The 25,485-nt window shown below is 38.7% G+C and overlaps 1 protein-coding gene across 3 annotated transcripts in view; it reads right to left on the bottom strand.

The window, feature by feature from the left end:
• Nucleotides 1-25,485, bottom strand: part of CNTNAP5 (contactin associated protein family member 5) — a 287,334-nt gene that overhangs the window by 248,999 nt on the left and 12,850 nt on the right. Inside the window, exon 1 of one of the 3 annotated variants that reach the window (XM_035332454.1) lies at nt 14,363-15,530. The exons of 1 other annotated variant lie outside the window; for it this stretch is intronic. In XM_035332454.1, coding sequence (XP_035188345.1) covers nt 14,363-14,444 — 82 coding nt within the window. In that variant the 5' untranslated portion in view covers nt 14,445-15,530. Of the gene's footprint in view, nt 1-14,362; nt 15,531-25,485 lie in introns of those variants that run through there. One more of the 3 variants, XM_035332451.1, reaches the window with a different exon arrangement.

Below are 25,485 nucleotides of genomic sequence, written 5' to 3'. Positions count from 1 at the left end.
CAGACTGCTTCGCAGATTGAGCCCAGTGTCACACTGCTTCTACTGTTTAATAAGGGGTCATAGTTTACAAATTAGTTAGTTTCAAAAATATTTTGCCATATACTCTACAAAAGAAGTGTCAGCTTTCATTTCTCCTGAAAAAGTCTTTTAAAAGTGTAGAGCTCTTTTGACCTTTTATTCTTTTCCAAATTAAGGCTGGTAACCTATCTGAGGCTGCAGACAAGAACATGGAAGTTAACAGCTTTCCCCATTGCTTTCTGAACACCAGAAAATCTTTATCTTGATTGGTTTTCACACATATCCCATTAAAAGTTACAGTTCTAAGCATTCCTACAGAATGTGCTTAATAAGATATCCATAGCTACAGGAGCTTTATTTCCCTGACAGATCACTTCCAGGCCCACACTATTACTGCATATTATTATTCAGAGGCCAGCACATAGCAGCAGCTGCACAAGCTCCACACAATTAATAACATGCCTCCACAATGAAGTCAGAATTAAACAGTTCAAGGTAATTCTCCAGGAACATTAAAGAAACTTGACTAAATAACCAACTTATGAATGTTGTTTACTGGCAACCCAAACACCATCCCACAGCTAGTTTGGACCAAAATGTTTTTTATTTATGTTACCTTTGGGCTATTAGACTTAAGGGCTATATCATCACAACAACTGGACATTTCCAAGACACCACAATGTATCTCAGGACTACACCAAGAGCCATAAACTACTTCCCAGCCTGTGGCTGTTATCACCTGGGGTACTCCTCCAGACCACCACCAACTAGCCCCACTCTGAAGGAAAGAAGCACAACACTAACCTCCAACATGTTCCCTCCTCTTCTGAAAACTCTACATTGGCAGATTATTCCCATTTCTCAGTCCACACCTCACTGTTGCAACTCAACAGCTTCATCTGCGAGACATCTTCATCCAAAATCTAGCTGAAACCTGTCCCACCCCGCTAGGTGAAAGCCCTTTGTTGGCCTGGTCTCCACAGGCCTCACCCAGCCGTAAATGGTCACCTCGTCACAGCTGAGCAGGGCAGCTTCACTCTTGCAGTCCTTTAATTGCAGGCCAGATCACAAAGGCCTACAGAATTTCTGTTATTATAAAACAAGATTTCCACTTTTTTTTTCCATGGTGTTTTGTGAGCCGTTGTATTTCTCACTTCCTTAAGGGAAAAAAAAAAAAAAAAAAAAAAAAAAAAGTGCTGCAGGCTTTCTGAGGGCAACAACAAATAATTTAGCTCTACTCCAGTCTATTTTTGAAGTATACTTGGATGTGCTTTCTTATGCAAAGTTATATCTAGCCTTGTAGTTGTGAGACAAACATTACATTACAAACTATACCATTATCACAGGAACGGGTGGGATGGAAATACAAGCTCATGGCAATGTCCTGGGGAGTCCTTGAATGTTTGATACCTGAGGAATTGAATGAAGCAGCACAATACTACAAAGAAGGCTTGTTTGGAGTGTATTCTCTGAAAGTACCAGGCAAAAACAGTATTAAACCTTGGTTCTCTAGTGTCCCATATAATTCCAGCATGCACTACCTGAAAATAAACTTGTGTGCTTTGGACTGCAGGGCAGTACTATAGAACAGCAATCTGTGTCTATTTTTCAACATCCTACCTGCAAGTCAACATCTCAAAAGCAAAATTAAAACTTGGAAGATACAATACCAAACATCTCAAGAAGCTGCTATGCCACAAGAATAGAACAGAAACGTTGAGCTTTGCATAAGATGAAACCTTCCAGGTGGATATTTCTCCTTGGTCTCTTCATCTCCCAGCAATATTTTACAACAATCGTCTTGCCATTATTTTTCCCTGTCCAGCCATAATCTATTTTACTAGACTATACCTATTTCTGTGTTGCTACTTATAAAATTTGAGAGAGGACATTTACCCCTGGATTCAATCCAAAAACGCACTTAAACATACATAAAACGTAAAGGACACAAGTGGTCCAATTGTAGCCAATGAATCAGAGCTTACATACAATTTTTCAGAATGCCAGGTATACAGTAAAGTTTTGTCTCTTTTCCTACTTCATGAAATTTTAAAGCAAAAGAAAAACTTTATTTCTTCCTGAAGTTCTAAAATTTCACATAATAAGCAAGTGGGAGGAGATAAAACTATTATATGCTTCAGTAAAATAATGCAGAAATGTAGCATGACATAAGGAAGAAAGTTCCTTTTTTTTTTTTCTTTTCAAATTGATTAATTCATTAAAAAAATATATAGTCTTTAACACACAAAGGCTCTTTTACATTAAAAAAAAAAAAGAACAACAACAACAAATGTAACCATGCTGAATTCATTTTCAGTTGTGATATCAACTAAGAGAAAAGCAAGTAACTTGGAAGGTGCAGGAGTAGAGAATACCCAATTGACACACTACAAGAGAAGAGCAGGAAGCACAAGTGTACCTCTGCTGGATCACTCTTGGTTTTGTTAGTTCCATGAATCAGGCTAGTTGCAACTTCAAACAGGAATTCCTATATTTATAATCCAGAAAGCTAGTAGTTAGGTAGTGTCAAAATTTTTATAAGAAAATGTGGCAATTTGAGATAGTTGTGCAGTTGGTGCAAACAACTTCTGAACCAAGCACCCCTTGATTTCTGATATTATTTCTTACTAATAAGCTCTGGGTGAATGTTTTACACTAATATTTTTCATTGGGTATAGTCATTCCAGTGGACTCTGCAATTATTTTCCTGGTGTGTACTTTGTGCTTTTCCTCCCCCTGAGGATTTTAAGAATGAAGAATACTGGTTAATAACTCCTTATTAAACTTGTAAGCTTTTTAGTTTTTTAAATGAACTCTGCATATTGCTAATTAATCTTAGTTTATTAGTAAATCTGAATTATAATCTGTGTTTACATTTGATTACTACTCTTTAAATACAACACAGAGAGACTCTTCTCTGCTAAAAAATTAAAGCAAAGAAATATTCCATGGCTTTTTTGTTGTTGTTGTTTTTTCCCTTCAAGACAGCAGGAAATATATATACAACAATTTGACAGACAGTAATTGCTCTAAAGGAACATGAAAATAAGAGTCAGTTTAAATGAATGGTATTTACATGGACAAGATGTTTATTTTTACATTGAATTATTTGCCATATGCAGTTATGTGAAATGGATCCAATTTAAATTCCCTGAATGAAGTCTACCCACACATAACATACTGTTCAAGATCATGGTGGATTTTCCACTGAACAAACCATGAACATAGCAATACCATCTTAATTATGTTGCTGTAGGACATGAAAATATCAAAAGGATAAATTTAATCCCTTCCTTGTAGCTTGAATAACTGCATTCAGGGAAGAAGAAATGAGATTAGGAAAGAAAGGAATCTCCCACGCTAGAGGTACTTATTACCAGTCTTTTGTCCATCTCAATGCTATTCATACAATGGCCCATCACAATAACAGGAAAAAAAACTTATTGTTTCCTAAGGAAAACAAGAAGTATTGCATTTTCTTATGCCACAAAAAGCTGGAGAAAGAATCATAGATTTAAAGATTGGAAATTTCATCAAAATATTTCTTATCTTCAAAAGCTGAAATGCTACAGAGGATGTATTGATTGTGAGATTCCAAAATAAGAGAAACACAGGTCAAAACTGAGAATGACTTTGAAAGAGAATCTTCCCTGGGATTGCTCAAGAGATCAGTGTCTCGTGTTCTGAATCTAAACTAGGCACCATGAAGCTGTGCTTAACCAAGAGTTTAGGGCACTTAAAACACACAAATTTCTAATAGATAATTATATATTATATATACACATATAGAGAGATATATGATAAATCAATATGTATTTATGAAGATAACTTTTCCCATTTTCTGTTTTATTCCCTTATTGATAGTATTGGTAGTATCCACTTTTTGCTTTTTCTTAAATTTATGTTAAAAAATGATATGAGCTGTGGAATACCAAAAAACAGCTATGAAAATAAAAGAGGAAGAAAGGGAGCAGAAAGCAAATACTTACGGGCTCTGCTGAAGTGGGTTTGCAGTTCCATCTCTACAGCAGAAATCCAAAAGCAAATACAGAAGCCCTAGAATGAACTTGTCTATTTACAGTCAGAGCAGCATGAGAGCAGGGATTTGGGACATCTAGCATGAATTTTCTTCAATGAAAAATTTTATTTTAGTTCCAGACATAGCATAGCTGCTTCAGATACACAATTCATAACATCAAAATGACTGAAGAGAGGTAATTAGACATATAAAGACCTAAATAACAGAGAAGAAATATTTGGCATAGTTTGATCTCTCTTCTTGCCTTTGATGGTACTTTAAAAGTAAAACCCATGAGATTATTAGTAACAGATGGTAAAACCCCTCAAAGTCTCTCCATATCAGTAAACATATAACCAATTTAAAGAAGGACTTTTTTAGAGGCTAGTAGAATAGATTCTTTTTCAGTGTTGTCTGAACAAGTAGTTCCCACTAGTATTTACAGTTATTCTAAATCAAATTGCTACATACACAGCCTTTCTTGAAAGCCACTCAGAATTTTTTAATGTCATTTTTAATGTAATTTTTTAGTGCCAGATGTAGCTACATTTTACTATCCTCACACTGAATGTCTCATTTGCAAAACGTACAGGCTAAACTTAGTAAATACGATCACAACTTCTCAAGTTAGACAACTAGCTCTGAACTTAAAGTTGGACATATATGGAGCAGAAATAACTATCTATATCTTCCCAAAACTCAATTCTACCATCATGAATCTGTCTTAAAAACATACTATCTGTCCTTTCGAGGAACACTAACTCGAATTAATACAGTTGAAACCAAACAAGCTCCTACTGAAGCAAACAGGGAGGTTATGTCAGTACAAACCTAGGAAGAGAAATGAAAACAGATGCTCAGTGCACTGCCACTTGTCATACTTAAAAGGCTGAGTGTTCCAACAATAGTATCTGTTAATAGGTTTGTTAATTACAGGTGGTTGTGAAGTTTTCAGAACTCATTAGAAGAGAATTACATTTATCACCCAACAATTTGAATGTGCAAGTTCCTCAAAAATGAGCTGAAGTCAAATATTTACCAAAGCAGGGTCATGATGTGTTTTTTTGTTTTTTTTTTTTTTTTTTTTTTTTTGGCTTGGCTACAGCAAAACAGATAAAAAGCAGATGTTTGTTGGATAGGAACCCCAGGTGAGGGGGAAGAATTGTGCTTCAGAGCAGGTCTCAGAACTATCTGAGGACACCTATTACTCCTCAGAGATAAACAGTCCCAAGGCATTTAGCCAGTGTGATAATTAAGGTCAACTTCATTCTTGCATAAAATCTGTATGTATTTTGAATGCATAGGACTAGGAGGCAATCATGCATATAAAAAAAAATAAATAAAAATACTACAATCCACTTCTACTAGCTTCATGGAAAATACAAAGCTCTCCAGAATTACGCATCTTACATACTGAGTTAGTTTCCTATGGTGTGGGCAAACTACCTCTTCTAAGCCTCATTGGCTGAAGATGACGTTTGTTCTGACAACTTGTCGCTACTTGGTAACATTGATATTACCTCTCCTTTACTGGGCAAAAAGGCTCTTGCTCCTCCCCTATGGTCTGTTTCAGCCCAACTCAATTGGTCCTGCTCAGGGAGGCTCAGTGAGCCCAGACAGGTTGAACGTGATGAGGTGAAACTCTCACAAATCCCTCCAGCTGTACAGTTATGAGAAGGGCAGTGTCCAGGGGCACATATATAAAAAAAAAATAAAGGTGCTGGTGTCTCCAGAAGGCACAGCTGTTTATATTATAAATGTCTGTTCAGTGCATTAGATGGTAATGATGAACTGAAAAAAAAAAAAAAAAAAAAGGTACGAGGTTGTGTGTGAATAATTAACTGATATTCTGTCCATGGCTCTGTCCCTCCTTTTTTGCAAGGGTCAAGGCAATTAATCTACTTCCTTCTGTATAAAAAGAGGATTAACAACATTTGTTAATTTACCTTAGAGCTACAGAAATGGTTAGTTAATATCTATGTTGTAATATGAGTATGTCAAATGGGCAATAAAGACTAAGTATGCTTCCTACCTCCATCAAGAGGCAGCTCACACCCACCTGTAATGTATGAAATATGTATTTAACATTTTAAAGTTTCCTTTATAAATCACTCCCATTTGTCCAGAGGAACCCAGATGGGATCTTGAAAAGCCCTTACTTGCAGAGATACAATGCCCATGAATGTGGATACTGAAGCAAAACTTAATATATCTGAGCAGGAATTTAAAATTTTCATGAAATCTGCTGCTGTCAGTTTTAGAGGAACGAATAAATCATCAATTTTTGAGCTATAACCATGAACTATATCATGCTGAAGACAGTTCTTTACTCCTGTTTGTCTCATTGTTTTATTTGGGAATTCTCACCCTCCCACCCTCCCCGTCCCCCTCAAAAAATGAGAAAGAAAAATGTAAAATTTGAGCTCAGATTCTCCACTGTGTAAAATACAAGTGAACTTGCCTACAGTCAACCTTTGTTGCCATCATTATAGTATCATTTTTATGGCCAATCAGCTAATAAATAAATATATAGAATGTAGTAGCCTTTCATTAAATGGAAACTTCCTGTATATTGTTCCAAAACTACTTTTGCATTAATGAAACTGTTATTAGTAGCCACAGCCTAAGTGCAATTAATGTAAATGCCATGAAAATTCTACCCATATTTTTTCCACAACTTAATTAGGATGGTGAGGGCTTTAATAGCTCTGCACCTCTTTTCCCTAAATGAAGAAAATCTCATTGTCCTTGTAATTCTTACTTTCATTACAACAGCAGCATGAGAGATGGATTAGGTCCCTAATGAGCCTTTCGAATGAACAGCCCCATGAACTTGCTGAGGCATTGTAGTGAGAAATGTACATTAGTTAGGCTTTGGCCTTTACAAATTAGCAAAAATTCAACACGACATTCCCCCCCCCCCCCCCTTATGTTTTGAAATGCATGATGTTGAGGAAGTGGAGAGAAAAAAGTCTCAAGAGCAACTGCATCAAAGCATAGCATCTGTTAACATCTATGTCCTTTAGCATTCTTTTTTTTAAGACTACTGGATCAAAGATTTTACATCTCATTAAGCTAAAACTATGCATTAAATATCTTCTTGCCATTTTATTTATCTGTTTTTAAGGATACAGATCCTCATATAGCCACAAAAGCAAACGCTATGAGCAGGGCCAAGAGCATGCTGTTTTTTGTATTATTGAGAACTTTTGCTCATGTTAGAAGTTCAAGTTGGAACAGAACCCTTAAGTCTTACTGAAAATCTGCAGTATTTTACATGTGTGATTTAATGTCTGTCAAGCTATGCAACGGGGACATCAGGAGCAGACTGAAAAAAAAATCCGGCTTCCTTAACCTTTAAAGAAAGCCCCGGAAAAAACAAGGCGTAGAGGAACCCTTGTGATAGGAATCTGTCTTACAGTGTGACCTCTGAAATCTTTTTAAACCAGTTTCCCCCCCCCCCCCCCCAATATGCGCTGCTGGCTGAATTTCACTGAATCAGAACGTGTGCAATGCTTCGATCTCCTGTCTAAATCCAACATTCTGACCTAAAACTTCTTTAGCTTTGTAACAGTGCTTTAACTTTTCTCTAATATTTTCTTTGTCTGTATTTTCATCTGCAAAACTGAATCTAACAGCTGTACTTTAAAAAGCAATTTGCAGAGCTGTCAAGTCCACAGTAAATCTTGCATGTAGGGAGAACATACATCTCTAATTAGAAAAGAAGATGCTACAAAAGTGTACTGTAAAGGAAGTCTGGAAGTGTCTTTTTTTTTTTTTTCTTCTTCTTTCTTTTATATATATATATTTTTAAATTTTCCTTCAGGTTTATCGTAATCCTTCAGAAGTACGTGTGTATATATATATTATTTCTCCTGCATGTTTTATCACCATCCTGCGATAAGTTACCAGATCCACAGAACTCTATTGAACAATGAAGTCATGTTAAGTGACTGCAAATAGCAATTGCAAAAGGTTCCAGTTATGACTCACATAAAACTTGCCAATTTCAAAATATGAAAAAGCATAAACCACATTTTGTCACTATTGTGAGGAATAACAACTGTATTCTGACATTAAAAGGAATGATAATATCCAACAGTTCTGATGATGCACAGCTTGGACCATGGCTGGGGTATTTCTCAGCATGCCTCCCATCAACATCTATTCTAGTGGTCTCCAGACTTCTTAAAACTAAAAGACTATCAACCTTTGTATATTATAAACTGTTGATTCATAATCATTTGAACAAGCAGGGCACGAAATAGCATCATTTTTTTTTATTTATTTATTTTATTTTTATTTTTTATTTTTTATTTCCTCGCCTTTTTCTTTTGCCATATTTGTAAGCTAAATATGATTTTTTTTCCATATGTTTATACAGCAATGTAACTTATAGTGCAGTATGTCTGAATACACCTGTTCATGTTATTATGAATATTCATAATGTATTGTTTATATTCATACTACAGAAGATGTGTGAATGAAAAATAGGTGTGAGCAGAGGTAAAGACTCAGGAATGTACATGAAAATAAAAACCAGAATATATTCTGGAAGAAGAAATCCCTTTGTACTATTCTGAGCATTCCTCAGCTTATGCATGATCAGCACCTATTGATGGAAAAACTGCTTAAAAGAAAGCTTTTCTCTTGAAATAATTTCTGCAGCTAAAAAGAGGAAAGCTTCACCTTGGCAGAGAAGATGAGATGACAAGGGTGTCCCTAGGGGAACAGCTGATGCTGATTTTTGTGATGCACTCTTTTCCACAAGGAAATTACCAGTGAGCAGCATGACAGCCATCACCAGGGCCAGACCCCTGTGCCGCTAGCTCTTCGTTTGCATTTCTCTCCCTCTGCGCTGGTCTCTACAGACAAGGGCAGGTCCCATCTTCAGAAGTTCAATCCTGACTACTGAAAAGATATAACAGCAGAATGAAACATGCAGGAACTCAAAGGAGGATTACAGCAAACTTGTGCAAAGACCCTGGCCCATGAGGCTTTGAGATGCATGCAACGTCAAAGTCTCCATGCACAGCATTGGTGAAGCTGCTCCAGCATGATCCCACCATGGTGAGCCTGGAGGTGGACCTGGCAGTGCGCCCACCTCTTCTCCCTGAAACACCTATGGAATACCAAAATGTTCCCAGCCTGACAAACTTCTGTTTGGTTGCAGATAAATTACAACAAATAACTTTTTAAAGTAGAGAAAAAAGAGTGGCTAATAAATCTCCCCATGTTTCCACAGCATCCTTAACAGACAGGTTATTTCCTCAGGCCTCTTTGTCAGTCCAGCATGTAACTAAAATTTCAGCAACCTCCACATTACAAAGAATTTTTCCCTGTCTTCTCTGGGTCCCTAGAAAAAAGTCTGTCATCCAATCAGGGCATGCCTATGTGCCTGATAACTGCTCTTCTAGTGGGTAGCTTGTGATAGTTCCAGATAAATGATTGTACTTTGCCAGCAGGTTCTCCACCTGCTCATCCCTGTCCTTCCCTCCAGCCGGCTCAGCACAGAGTCAGGACAAGGGAATTACAACGAGGTAGTGTTCAACGGTGCAGTCAAGCCACTTTTTTCAGATCATAAGAAAATCACCCTTACAACTAATGGATGAAATCTATTCAAGATTTAGAAGTTCATTGTTTCTACGCAACACAGTAGGAATTGAAAATGTCTTAACAAATGAACATGGTTTAAAGTGGCCTGAAAATAAAAGATGAATTGATACAACTGCTGGCAGCTGTTTCAAAATTAGTTCCAAGCACCAAGCATGTGTCAGGAGAACCAGCTTTTAATCAGGGAAAATAATTTTCTGTTGGGGAAAGGTTTTGGAAATGTAATTACAACACTATCCATTTACCCTGATAAAGGCTTCCCAAGCGATAAAATGCAACCTGGCAAGAAGACCTCATTTCATCCCAAGCTTGAGATTACATCCTAATATAGAATTTAATGTCTAAAGAAGATGGTTTACTGAGCTTTCTGAATAGGTGATTGGTTTCCTGTTACCCTCTGAAAAGGCGACAATGTGTTTTAGAGCAACAGCACTTACTCCTCACTAGGGAATGAAGAGTAATGCGAGGGACAAAATGCTGAATGCAGGCAGTATTTAAAGAGCAGTTTCTTAGTTCAACAAAATGAAAGGTTTTATCTCACATACATTGTTATCAAGTCTGTGGGAACCTTGTCTTTAATTTAAAAATAATTACAATAATTAAAAGAAAAAAAAAAAGAGTTGTGCTTATATAATCTTAGCCACCTAGAAAGGTTCCTTAAGGAAAGTATCTAAGTATTGGCAAAGAGATAAATAGCAGTTCTCAACCACATTTCCTCAGTATTGTAACAGGCTAGAGTGACTACTGTTACCCAAACATCTAACTAGTCAGACAAACAGACAAAATCTTTTCTCGAAGACCCTCTTCAAACAAAGCAGAAAAGGAAGCAATTCATATTCTTCATGCCTACTAGGACACTGATTCTAAAATTCAGACCCAAATATTTATTTTCATAATAAATTATATTTGTGTATGCGCACCAAGAGCACCATTAGGCTCCTCTGTTCATATATACAGGGACAGCTGCAAGGTTCAGTGCCCTCTAAGGCAGAGCCAGGCAGGACACCCAACCACAGCCCTACCAGACAGCCAGATTCCACCGTGGCATTGACTACTGCCCCCCATCTGGCAGGTAAGTGATAAATAGCCACGAGGCACAGAGAAAACCTCTCCTCGGTCTCACCTTCAGGCAAACACATGTAGTCAGACCCTGTTCTGCCATGTAAAAGCAAAGTCAATGCAGGAATCTCAGCTATAATCAGCCACCACGGGAACTTTTGACTGGGATACTTAATGGTGTAAAATAAAACTGTTTTAGAGTAATGCATCCTAATGCATCCCAGTTTAATTAGTAATATCTCTTTTGGCAAGCTTTTATCAACCATGCTTCAATTAATTCAGTTTATACCTGTCTAAATGTGGACATTTCATGAGTTCATGTGTTACTCCTGAAATAAGTGTGCATTAGTAAGGGGAGAGGAAATATCTCCAGGATATTAAACTCTTTCTGCTAGAAGACTGGATCAGCATTTGAGTTGTGTTCAGAGAAGTGGTTGTAAAGGGTACTCTTTTTTATGGATTTATTTTGCCTCAGTGGATTGCATGAGACCTTGCATGTTAAGATTTTTTCCAATTGGTTGCTCACATTCTGATTTTGAAGTAGAAACCAGAAAGGGCTAGGCATCTCAGGCTTTGCATAACTCGTTGCCAGCAATATGCTGGAGTGTATATTCTCAAATGCATGAAAGCTGAGAAAATTCCACTGTGCATCCACAGAGGTCTTCGCAGTGCTGACAACAGTAAAACCAAATAGTTTCCTTTGGCAGAAAACCTAAACAGATATAACCTGGAAGATGTCCAAGAAAGCAGTATTAGTAGCACCAAAGTACATGGTGGAAGTCTGATGGAATCATTCTTCTGAGCCAAGAAGTGCTTTTGAACCTGCTGTTCACTGCAATCCTCCTCCACTCTGCCAACATGGGAGCAATTAAAAAAAAAATCTACTCACTTGATCAAATATGACTGCATTCCTTCTAGGTATCTGCCATTTTTTCCATCTTTTTTTTTTTTTTTTTTTTAAAGTTATATGAAAGAGCTGAATATGCAGAAAAATATATATATATAATTATTATTATTATTATTTTTTAAAAAAAGTAATTCCCTTGACTTGAAATAATGTTGAGAGGTGTTTAAGGCCAGTTCATGGAGGCAGTGGCCAGTGGACCAAATGTGGTCTTCAGCCACATGTCTTTAATAGTATTCTTTTCTTTGTATTATTGCTAGTGATTCCCAACATATCTGTTAACATGCCTCTCTGTGATAGGTATTTGGGAAACTTTCCTTTCACCTCAGATCACTTGCAACACAGACCTCAATACACAGCCAAACCCAGACAATGTCTGAAAAATGGTCCCTCCTCCATCAGAAATATGAATGAGAGTTAAATGTCTAAAGGGATATGAATTTATGGGTGAAGTGAAATGTCCTGCAAAGTTTTAGAGGCAACACCCAGCATACATAAAAAACAAGTATGAGAAAAAAGTAAATCTTTCTGCAGCCATATGAGAGAATTTTTGCTGAAGCCACCTTGGACCCCTGTGCCAGCCTTATAATTTAGGGCTTTCCTTTGGCACACTTCCAGCCTTATCCCTGCTGCCCATCGTACCCTATGTCCTTCTGCAGTTGATGTGAACCTCTTCTAAATACATTTCCCAAAGCCAGTTGGATTTGTTTGTTCTAAGGGACTTTGTGATTCATATGATAGGAGGGAAGATTTAACCAAGCTGCTAAAGGATAATGTCATCTTTAGATCATGCTCATTATAATTCATAAGTATCTCTCCACTTGACAGGTCTTCAGTTGCAGTTTCAATCTCATGCTAGTTTTTTCTTGAGAGCTCTTTTCAATTTTCCACATTGCTAATAGAGCCTGAGGCTAAGGTAAAAATCATTTGGGCTTCTTGAAAGGATCAATAATTTTTATGCACCATGCATTTTAGAATACACAGCATCACTGACACAAACGCTGTCCCTGCACTGATAAATAAATATAACACATCAAATAATGTTGAAAATTTCTGCACTTTTTTTTTAATTTGTTCAGTAACTACCTGCAATTCCACATGCAGAGAGTAGTGTTATGTTATTTAACAGACACAAAAAAAAAAAAAAAAAAAAAAAAAAAGCTTGAAATAAAATGAAGTTACTGGAAGATTGATTTAATTTTTTGCCAAGTATTGTCATTTTCTCTGCATCCTGGCTCACATAAGAGACTACACAGAGATAGAAGGTCTAACAGTTTCACTACTTTTAGTTTTTTCAGTCAGCTTTTGTGATGGCATAAAGTTCATTCGGCTTTCCCTGTCACCTGTGCAAGCAGTCAAGGGTATCTGATCAAGTGCTTAGATATGCTGTACTCAAACAGTTAGCTCAATAAATTATTCATTCAGCACCATGCAGAGCAAATTATATTTTAGGTGGACAGTTTTCTTTCTCACAGTTCATTCACTTACAAGACAAGCAAGAGACTACAGTGAAAGAAAGGGAAGGAAAGGATCACTAATACAGAGCTGGTTTTCTCTCAATTTAAGGCTTCTAAGGAAAGTACTTATGAAGCCCATCGGGGTTAACAAACTGAGTGCTACTCTACTGGTGTCTGTTTAACCCTTGCCAAGAGCATGTTACTTCACTTAAGGTATGTTAAAGCCTCTAAAAGACTGAAAGGAGATGCACACATTTCTCAGAGAAAGAAAGGCTGAAGGAACATTAATCACGCGTTATAGCAAATGAGTTTTTACATGAAGAATTCTCTCAGAGACAGACATATCACAGAAACAGAGATAGGGAAAAAGAGAAACACAGCAAACGTTGAATCTCAGGGTGTGTTTATTTATTTATTTTCTGCCCAGATATGCTCCTTTCTTTGCCTATGCCCTCCCTGCTACCATTTCCATTACAATTCAGACTGCCTCATCAACTCCCAGTGCTTATAATTTCCAACCTTCATTCTCCTTCACTGTATTCTTGAGATTGAATCTCTGAGAATCAGCACACTTGGTCTGATCCTGTGAGCAGGTATTCTGTGCAGACACAGGAAAAAACAACAACGAATGTCAAGTGTTGATGTGTTTGTATTTTGCATCTGCTGAGTTGCTCTCGACTATGCAGTGTTCAGCAGAGCAGACCACATTCAGTTGTGGTGACACGTCTGACTTTTACCACAACTGAAGAGACTTTGTCTAACTGAAAATGCTTCGGTGAAGAAAGCTGTAATGAAAGCACCTAAAGCTAGTCAAAAATTTATTTACCCATGGAAAATGTTTCCACTGGCAAATGCTGTTTAGTAATCAAAGCCTTTCACAGAAATACTAGTTTTAATTAAATTTGTTTAGAAAGAACCTAAGGAAAAAAGCTCCTATCTGAACAACAAAATATTTTTAAAATTGACTACAGCTCATCCCAAATGGAAACATCAAAATGTTCCACTGATTCATAAGTTTCTTATTTTTCCCTGGTGTGGAGAGAAAGAAAGAGAAAGGAGAAAATAAGAAATGGGGAGAGAAATTGAATCCATATTCAGAGCACAGAATATGATACGGTATTTCAGGAGCCAGACCATTTCAATGAAACTGAAGCAAGTGCCTTAATTAAACCATCTCAATATGAACATTGCCCAAAACAATTTTTTAACTTGTCATCAGGCAGGGAAGCTAATTACCCTTTCCCTGCAGCTTTTCTAGCCTGCTGTATGACAAGTGATAGACCAGTCTCTAACCTGTTGGAGGCTTCTCGTATGCTGAAAGGGAAAGCTGTCCTTCAGCGTTTGGATCCAGAAGCACTTCCCTACCTGGATGCATGCCTCTGTTTCTCAGTGCTGGGAGGAGATTAACAGGCTCTGGGTGGCAGGAAAGGAAAATACCTGTTGGGAGACAGCCAGGCTCCAAAAATAGGAAACACAGGTGTTGCCCACACCACTTAATTTGAAAAAGGGGTAACTGGAATAGTACCCAAATTGAGCTGGGAGCAACAGCAGGAGGACTGAGCAGCAACCCACACTGTTCCACATCAAGCAGTGCACATAAGTGGTACTAATTGGAGGGTTATGAGCTACCTGGAGACACACTTAGCCCCCCATTTATGATGATCCTACTCTCCCTCCCAAGGAAAGTGTTATAACTGTTCATTATGCTGATTGACAGCTCCCCTTCTCCCTAATGATTTAGATAAAATCAGTGAGGTAAAATGTGAGCTAACCTGTGCTGCACACTTAGGTTATTTTTTCAGTTTAGAAATGGAATTTGTCTTAGTTCACCACAACAGAAGTACAAGTAAACATCTTCTATCCTGCGGTTTGTGTTCCTCTGGCTGCATATTTCTTTTGCCTAAACTATTACTTTGCAGCAAGCCTCAATCGTTGCTCCCAAGTTTTAGGAGACATGCCTTTAATAACTCCCACATTTACTCCTCACTTACTGTGTTACCACCCCTTCATCAGATCAGCTTTCTTTCATCATTGTTTCTGGGCTCGTTATTCAACATTTAGCTGAAATGAACCGCATTTACCATTCATTAGGTATTTCTAAGCTGGAGGTGATCACATGATCCAATAGTTCTTGGATTTCATTGTAGCTTATGTTCTCTGTTCTCATAGTTTAGTGGTATGTTTAAATTTGGCTTTGAATACCATTGTTGGAAGCAATTTGTATGAATAGCACAAATTGAAAGACATGAAAGATAATGCCAAGAAGCAATAGGAATCTCTATAGCATCACCTGATCAAGCCAGCATGCTAAAATTATGCTGACAAATTTCCAGTCACTTTGCTGATACAAGACTGAATCCACAGTCTGATAAAAGGGACTCAAGTCCATGGCTATTAGCAGGCTATGTGGCAGAGACTCCTAGCATGATATGCATTACAGAGAAAGTAAAATAAATGTTAAAGTATAGAGAAGGAGAAGAAAAAAGAAAAATAAAATAAAATAAAATAATAATAAAAAAACTTATTTCCCCAAGTTTTTGAATGGTACATTTCCACTTGAATTTAATATTTTTTATTTAAAAAATTGAAACAGGTTTTGAAGTGAAGAACAATAATCAAGTCTTTCCTTCCTGCTTCTCTATTTCTCTCCCTCCACATGGAGGGACTTTTTTTCTTTTTAAGCTAATCCAGCTTTTTAAAAAAATTACAAATATAACAAATGAAAAAGTGAAGGGAGGGAAAGCAAGGAAATAAAGGGAGGGAGAAGAGGAAGGCTAACTGTTTGGCTCTTTGAACTAAAAATAAAACTAAATGAAAAGTCTTCTTTTTAACAATCAAACTCATTTCTCAGTAACAAAACTTTTCATTCCATTATATCAAACCTTTGCATATAAAAATACGTCAAGACATGCTTAACCCATTTCTCCAGTGGGACTCTGTGCATTGCAGAAATAATTATTTCTCTGCATATATACCCTCTGTTAATGACTTTTGGAGTCTATGTCCTATGAAAGGGAAAAAGTGGGTTTTAAGCCACCTCTCCCCCCTCTTTCACATCTCCATTTAACCCTGCCTGAAATAGGTATCATCAAGGAGTCATCACAAATTTATATTTTGTTTTCAAGCAACATTTACATGCAACCGTCATCCTCCTCAGTTCTTTAATGGAGTGAATATTGCTCTGGGAGTCCTCATGCTGTGGGTAACGAGCTCCAGCCACAGAGTCTGAAGTTAGGACCTATCTCCACAATAACATCTCCTGGACCTACAGCTCTGCACACTTTAAGCTATCATTAATTATCTGTTAATCTTTTTTTTTTTTTCCCAGATTCAAGAGATATTAAAGTTTTAGTTTGAGTTTCATGCTAAAATACTAAAGACAGAGCTTAAATAGCATATGTGGAAAATATTCATACCAGTTCACTTCTCTAATTCAAATGGCAAGCAGTTGAGATACTCCGTGATTCCTGTTTGGCCAGCTCACTTTGCAGAAGTAAAGTTTTGGAAATCCTACCACCATGCTGTTTTCTCCTTGCCAGAAATGCAAAGGAAAGAAGCCATCACTGGCCAAATATCACACTTTGAGTTATGCCTTGCATGGTCAATCTGCCAAGACACACGATACAGAACTGGAAACAATCAGGGGGAGAGATTATGGCAGTAACATTACTGATACCAAATGATAAGTATTCCCCAATTCATACTGTGGTAGTATTTTTCCTGATGACACATATGCACAGAAACCACTGGAGAAGACAATACACTCAAAAATCAAAATAACGCAAGATGATTTCTCTTATTGGCAGAGAGGAGTCTTGTGCAGCTCTCTGTAGAGAATGCAAGGCAATGAGATTAGGGATGAAAAATAAGATACTGTACAAAGGCAGAAAAGCAAGTATGAGAGAGGCACGAGGGTAGTTGTGGATAATTTCACTTTAGCCCTGTGTTTGCCATCAAGAACAAGCAAAGTAAGCCATAGGATATTTACAACCAATATGTATACGGGTATAGCACAAGCAAGGGCTCTAGCACACTGTCTCTGAAGTGTTGGTTCGAGGCTCTTGCTTGTTCTTTGAGGCACAGCGTGTCAATGTGTTGATGTAGGCATGTGTGTGCTTATGAATATTCATGCAGGTCTGCTGGTTTTATATTGTATTTTCACTGTTCCAATGCAGCAACTACTTTTTCATCATGCAAACAGGAAAAAATGTGAATTTTTGAATTTTTCTGTCTGTTCATTTTCCTGAATAATAAACCTTAATTTTATTATAGACAATTGCATATTTATAATCATGTTCCATTAGCAGAAATCTGATTCATATATTCATGTTTACACTGCTAAATATTTTACATTAAAAAAGAAGAAAAGAAGCCTCCGTTAAAAAGAAAAAAAAAAAATGCTGCATATTGTATGAAAGAATCAAGTTATTTTAAGGAGAGCCAAAGGCCATGTGAAAATTCTATCTTGTGAAAATTTTAATCTTGAACATGTGTTTGTTGTCAGTCTGTTCTCTTCCCACTCCACTCTAAAACAATACAAATTGAAATAATAAAAACAGTTTGCAAAATAAGATTTTCATTCAGGTCACTGGAATAGGAGACATGAAAATACTAGTTCAACAGCATGAATAACTTTTATATTATGTTAAAACATCCCGTGACAAATCTCGTGTGGCTTGACTGAGTCAGCATTTTAAGGGGTGTGTGTGTGCAGAAATGTGATTAAAGCACTACATTTACTCTCCTTACTTCTGAAAACCATATAGGAAGTTCCAGAAGGAACTGGGGCATAGAGCAAGTTGGTAATTTGTTCAAGGCCACACCAGCAATCTTTATTTCTTAATTGTGTCGTTGTCCAGCTGGCATGCTAAATATAGTAATTTAAAATCTCTGTTACCACATAAGACAACCATATATTTTTCATAGAAAAAAAAAAAAGTAGATAGCTAATTCATGCCTTAGATTTAACTGCAAAATCTTTTACAACATTCTAATCCCATGGATTTAAAACCTAGCATCTGAATTTATTTTCATATGAGATACTACATGTAGCAAGTCCCACAGAAAGGCTCAGGCCCTGCTTCATAAAGAAGCAGTAGAAGAGACATAAAGAAATTCTCCAATCTCCACAGAATCACATTGTATTCTATTAGCTTTGCACTTTTTTTTTGTTTTTGAACACAAGCACCTGAAAGCTGCCCCATAAGTAATTGCCTACACTTCATAAATATGTAGAAGTATATATATCGTTATATATTCTTTATATATATATACACACGTACATTCACACACTCGTATATGTGTATACCAATGAGCAAATATAAAGGTACTTGAAGGCAAATTAACTTTGAATATCAGGTTTTACAGGATTTTGGACCTCGTGGCTTAGAAGAAAGGACTTTCCAGAGCCAGGTAAGTGATGGATATAGTAGATAGGTGCTAGATTGAAGCAGATAAAGCAGACTCTGCTTCCTCACAAAGAGCTGCTCATTTAGCCTGAAGATAAGCAAACCTGATCTGCAGTTTCAGATAAAACTACATATTTTCCTTCTTCTAAATAGAGGTTGTGACTCTTTGTTTGGAGGGGGATTTTCCTGAAGTCAGTAGTATTGCTGGTGGTTTTCATTATTATTGTTATATCAAAAGCTGCTCAGATCACTTCTTTCTCCTTTATGTAGACTTCACCATAAATCAACACTTCCCATCTTATCAACTACCTCTGATACTAGGGGGCAGGACCGTATCTCAGCACAATTTGGAGGGGCTGAAAACAGTAGTTACTCTTGAGGTAACAAGATCCAGGCCCAGGCTGAATTTCAGGGAGCCTGTTGTAAGCCTGAAGGACACAGAGCACAATGTTGCTGCACCTAAGTGATGAAAATTAAAAAGATTATGGGAGGTAAAGCAGTTCACCGTTTAACTTAAGGATTAGTCATTGAATCAGAGGGCTGAACATCAGCAAGAGAAAAGAAGTAGTGGGCCTGAAGACGAAGTGAAAGCTGAGAGAGAATTGACTAAATGGCAGCAGGAAAGGAAGAGATTAATCAGAGCCCATGTCCTCCACAAAGGTCCTTCTGGATCTGATCTTTCCTCTGAGACCTCTTAGGAGCACCCTGCTTTTGCTGGTCAGAAGGCATAAGGTTAACTATGAAGCTATGATGCAAGATGAAATAAACAGTGATCCTATACTTACACAATTTATTTGGTATTCTTAAAATAGGGCATAATACGTACAAAGAATCTACCCCTCACACCACAGAAAACGTCCTGTACATGAATTGCATGGTGGAACAGAGAGAGTTTAATCAAAGTAGATTCCCTTAGCTAACCACAATGTATTTTCGCTAGTATTACAAAACAGCATGGCCTTACTAGCCATCCCTGACTCGCTGAGGCAATCGGCTGTAGGGCAGTGGAACAGGCAATCGCGACATGGGAGGGGTTTCCTGCCTCCAGACCGCTCGAGGCAGCCGGCAGCCCTCGCGGGAGCAGCTGAAGGGGCTGGGGCACAGCCGGGAGCGGCGGCCGTTCCCCCTTCGCGTACAAAGGCGGCCCCCAGGGAGCGCGAGCGGCCCGCAGCGCAGTGACCAGGCCGTGGCGCGGCAGCTGGAGCGGGCAGGGTGCCTAGAGGGGCGGGAAGCGGCCCCTCTGTCCCTGCAGCGACGAGGAGCAGGCTGATACTGAAACAAAAATGGCCTCTGCCTGCCGCACCTGCCGGGCTGAGACCAAAACCCAGACGGAGGGGCCACGACCGCCCATGGCAGATGGCTACAGGCGGACAGAGCCTCTGAGGACCGAAATAGCTTCCCGGACCCCTATCTGCGGGGAACTCCAGAATCTGTAAGGTCCCCTAGGGCCCCAAAGCAGAATTGGGTGTCGTGGGTGCAAGTGGATGAGCATTTTGAGCAAGTTGCTGTCTTGCGAGAGGAGCTCAACAGGCTGTGAAGCATCCAGGAATCTGAGTGAGAGATTGATGCATTGTATAAAGCGCTGGCACAGGCTGAGCGACAGCCCTGCCTGAAGTCCTCACAAGGGAGTGGTAAGGGAGCCTCCGACCCTGAATTGTCACAGTTGATGGACTCGCAAGACAAGAGAAGCTGAACCCTCGTCTCTGCTCAGAGTAGAAGGAGGAATCTCCCCTTTGCACCTGAAGTGTCCCTGTGCAATAGATACGATGCTCCGAGGCTCAGAAAAGGAGAGAATAGTAACAAGTACAGTGGTAATGGTCAAGCCCCAGGAAAGGGCAACAGTATAAAGGTGGACCAGCAAACCACGCATATAAGAACTGGTGCCGCAAAAATAAATAAATAAATAAAATTAAATAAAAACATGAAGGGTGTTGGTAACTGGAGATTCCTCTCTGAGGGGCACTGAAGCACCCATTTGCCACCCAGACAATATCTCTCGAGAAGTTTGCTGCCTGCCTGGGGATCTCATTCGCAACATCACAAAGAGGTTACCAAACTTGGTTAAACCACATGACTATCCCGTTACTACTTTTACATATAAGGACAAATGAGGTTGCAACAAGGAAACTACAAAACATCAAAAGGGATTTTAGTCCCTTGGAAAGATGTTGAGATTGGAAGTATGAGTAGGGTTCTCTTCAATCCTCACAGTTGGAGACTGAGACCCAAGGAGGCAGCAACATCCAAATCAGGTGAACAATTGGCTGCATAGCTGGTGCCAGGCTCAGGGTTTTGGTTCTACAATCTTGGGCATTTTTCTGAGAGACCAGGAATGCTGACACCAGATTGGGCACACCTGACAAAGTGGGGCAAGAGTGTCTGGGCAGCAAGCTGGCTGGACTCATTAGTGGGGCTTTAAACTAGACTTGGTGGAGGAAGGGGATGTACCAGTAAGAGACAAAAAAGAACCAGTGGATGTCAGTACTCTAGAAAACAGGGAGACACCTGTGAATGACTTTGAAAAGTCACGGCAGTCAAAGTACCTAGTGACTGGAAAAAGGGAAACATCACTCACATTTTTAAAAAGGGTAGAAAGGAAGACCTGGAGAACTACAGACTGGTGAGCCTCACCTCTGTGCCTGGCAAGATCATGAAACAGATATTCCTGGAAGCAGTGTTAAGGCACATGCAAGACCAGGAGGTGATCTGAGACAGCCACATGGCTTCACCAAGGGAAAATCATGCCTGACCAATCTGGTGGCCTTCTACAATGGAGTGACTGCATCAGTTGGCAAGGGAAGACCAACTGGTATCATCTGTCTGGACTTCTGTAAGGCTTTTGACATGGTCCCACATGACATCCTGATTTCTAAATTGGAGAGATATGGATTTGAAGGGTGGGCCATTTGGTGGATAAGGAATTGGCTTGATGGACGCACCCAGAGAGTAGTGGTCAATGGTTCTATATCCAGGTGGAGGCCAGTGATGAGTGGTGTCCCTCATGAGTCCGTCTTTGGGACCGGTGCTTTCAATATTGTCATCAATGATATGGATGATGGTACCGAGTGTACTCTCAGCAAGTTTGCAGATGACACCAAGCTGAGTGGTGCAGCTGATACAACAGAAGGAAGGAATGCCATCCAAAGGGACCTGGATAAGCTTGAGAAGTGGGCCCACGTGAACCAAATGAGGTTCAACAAGTCCAAGTGCAGGGTGCTGCACCTGAGCCGGGGCAATCCCAGGCATGAGTACAGACTGGGAGAAGAACTCATTGAGAGGAGCCCTGTGGAGAGGGATTTGGGGGCTCTGGTGGATGAGAAGCTCAATGTGAGCCAGCAGTGTGTGCTTGCAGTCCAGAAGGCCAACTGTATCCTGGGCTGCATCAAGAGAGGCATGGCCATCGGGTCAAGGGAGGTGATTGTCCTCCTCTACACTGCCCTCGTGAGGCCCCCACTTGGAGTACTTTGCTCAGGTTTGCGGCCCCCAGCAAAAGAAGGAGGTGGAGCTGTTAGAGCAGGTCCAGAGGAGGGCCACAGAGTTGACCAGAGGGATGGAGTACCTCTCCTATGAAGAAAGGCTGAGAGAGCTGGGGATGTTAGTCACTGCACCAAGCCTGTATGAATTTAAGAAACGTTTGGACTGTGCACCAAGTCACATGGTCTAAACTTTTGGGTAGACCTGCGCAGTGCAAGGAGTTGGACTTGATGATCCTTATGGGTCCCTTCCAGCTCGGAATATTCTACGATTCTATGTTCTCAGCCTGGAGAAGAGAAGGCTCTGGGGAGACCTCATTGTGGCCTTTCAGTACTTAGAGGGTTCTTATAAAAAGGATGGAGAGGGACTCTTTACTTGTGTAGATAATGATAGGAGAAGGGGGAATGGTTTTCAACTGAAAGAGGGGAGATTTAAATTAGTTGTTAGGAATAAATTCTTCAGTCAGAGGGTGGTGAGGCAGTGGAACCAGTTGTCCAGAGAGGTTGTGGATGCCCCATCCCTAGAGGTGTTCAAGGCCAGGCTGGATGAGGCACTAGCAACCCTGATCTAGTGGGTGGCATCCCTGCCAATGGCAGGGGGTTTGGAACTAGATGATCTTTAAGGTCCCTTCCAACCCAAGCCATTCTATGATTCTGTGATTAAGAGAAATATTAGAAAGTCACAATTAGAGAAATACTCCAAATGGATTGCATGCAAGAGTCAAATTCCTAATGACTAATCCTCAAAATAAAAGATTTATAAATGTCTTATTAAACAGAATATTGAAGCTACTCAAGATTAGAAAATGACTCCCCAAAAGAAAAGAGTATAATGAAAGCAATAATTAAATTCATGTCCATTTTGATATTTTATCAGGGAACTGTTTGATTCCACCACCTCATTTTTTGTTTTATTTTAATGATTGTAAAGAAATGGGATTCTGTAAAAGCACTGTCTAAAATATTATCCTGCTCTGAAAAAAGGACTGAAGTAACACACACATACAACCTTACTTTTAGAATATGTTATGCATAGGTAAATTCTCACAAGTTTGTAGAAAAATCTGGATATACCTAGTCAAAAATCAAATTTCAAACATCACATTTACCATAGGAAATTTTGAACTGCGCAGTCAGCAGAATTCAGGAGCAGTGCAATTTGAGGATTTGGTGTCTCATTGTCAGGCCTGAGCATTATTTATTTGATTTCAAGGTAGAGGAACAACTATGCAGATAATGGAAAAAAAAAAAAAATCCTCTAAAAGAATGGGAAGAGGGAAAATTTATTTTAATCAGCTCTATGTGCATTTTAATATTTAGAGTCTATTAGAAGTTATTACTAAAAACTATCTTCCAGTTAAATCATTCTGTGTTCTGATACTATTTACTGGCATTTTTGACTTCAGTGATCATACAGAGCACTCATTTCAGTTCATCCTGTTTACCATTGCTCGAGTGCACTATCACATTTCTAAATGATACACTAAGAATTATATTCACTGGACTCAACTGAAACATGTTTATACTGTAAAAGCTAACTTCAATAGTCCTATCCTAATGAGATTTTCTGCAGCCATATGCTTTTTGAAGCTACAAAGGCAGATATTTAAATGTTGAATAAACAGAGTGCCAGGAATAGAAACATAATGTGACCTGAAAAATGAAGATAATTTCCCCAAAGATCTTAGAAACAACACTAGAAGTGCTCTCTGGCTTTCTTGTTTCTGTCATCAAACCTGATCAACAACCTTGTAGAAAAGTATTCTGCCATTTCTAGACAACACCAACTAAAACAAATGCTTTACTGACCTGTAAAATGCCAGAGCTCGCTCTTCTGCATTCGGAAAGGTCTTTTCTATTACCTTAGATATGTGATAGACACTTGATTCTACTAGTGTTTCAATATTCGAGGGATTCAGCTTTTAATCTGGCTGAAATGATACCTGAACACTTAAGTAGCTTGATGTCGTAGGCTGCCAAATCTGAAGTCTTCAACAAGTTGGTGTTACTGAAATTGCTCTAGCTATGAAAATAAATGATGTACAAAGCCGAGGAAGAGCAGCGGGAAAGAACACCTTTTGTCAACTCTGTTGCTATCAGGAGGGGAAGACTGAAAGCTGTAGGTAGTGCAGATGGGAAGGTCCAAACTCATGAAGGAGGTGGTTCTATTTGCCCTTCCTTCTTTGCACCTCAACCTGTTCCATCAGCAGCCACCAACTTTCCAAGGCTCTGGCAGAGATAAAATAGACATGACTTATTATTCTGAATTCCCCTTGAATCTCTTTTTAATTAAATCTTTCCTTCCCCCCAGGGAAGCTTAATCAAAAAAACAACCCATCAAATTACTGACTTAACAGGCAGATTTGCTCTAAGCCTTGTTCATTTGCATAGCTGATGACTGTTTCTCTTTGCTTTGATCTTCTTGGTCATTTCAGAGAATGAAGTGAGGCTATGTGTTATGTGCTGTTTATTTATAATACTTACACTAAGTAAAAGGATAAGACTTATTTGCCAATGTATGCAAGAATATTACAGGAAGCAATTTTTATCTCTAACAAAACTATCACAGAGTAAGATAATGATATTGTTGCATTTGGCTTTAAAAATACTAGTCTCAGATGTTCTCTTTGATACTCTGTTTCCTACAAAAATACCTTCAATGAAATAAATGAGCTTAATTATTAACACATTATTAAGCTTTGGAGTATGAAGAACAGCTCCCACCTTCTTCCATATACTTACTCTCAGAAGTAGGTTAAGGACAGGTGAAGGAATAGGGTCTTTCCATCACTATTATTTCCTACTTGAAGGTCTACAGAGATAGTGGATGTCTAAGAAGAACTGAACTTTGCTACCTTTAAAACTACCTTAGTGAGTTTCCTATCCCTTAGTTAGGAGCTATTCCAAAACAAAGTTTCATTCCTTGAGGGTTTGAAGGTAAATGCACTTGTCTCTGGCTATTCTCACCAAACTAGCTGTCTCAAAGACAGCACCAGACAACAACGTATTCAGAAATATGCAGAAGAAACAGATGTCATCGTCTTCTGTAGTCTTTAGAGCAAAGACTCCACTTTTATTATCACAGACATCAAGAAATCCTCCCACTAAGGATGAAGACCTTGTGCTTCACATTTCCAAAAACACAGAAAACCTGAAGGAGTCTAAATCATTTAGTCTTCTCAATCCACCTTGTGTACGAGAAGGACAGGCATTTCCAGCTATGAACTGTTTTTCTCCCTGCCTGAACACCGAATTAAGTGCCTGTCTTGGAATTTACAAAGCTTAGCTTAAACATGACTTTATAGATTTGTTCTAAATTCTGTCTAAGCTAAGATTATAGTTTCCCTTAATGTAAGAAATAAAAGGGAATAACCTTTTTTTGTGCATTTCCTTTGGCTACCTCAGGACGGCACTTCATAGTCATATTTATCTAGTTATTATTCTTTAACTTCACATGAATGCACCATTTCCACCAAATAATCATAGTTTAGGACAAGCAGCAAGTTAGCTCTACCCATATGCCACATAGAAGTGA

This window comes from Oxyura jamaicensis, chromosome 7 (assembly GCF_011077185.1).
Source record: "Oxyura jamaicensis isolate SHBP4307 breed ruddy duck chromosome 7, BPBGC_Ojam_1.0, whole genome shotgun sequence".
Classification (NCBI taxonomy): domain Eukaryota; kingdom Metazoa; phylum Chordata; class Aves; order Anseriformes; family Anatidae; genus Oxyura; species Oxyura jamaicensis.
Note: the sequence above shows the minus strand (reverse complement) of the source record. Positions and strands in the feature narration are given on the sequence as shown.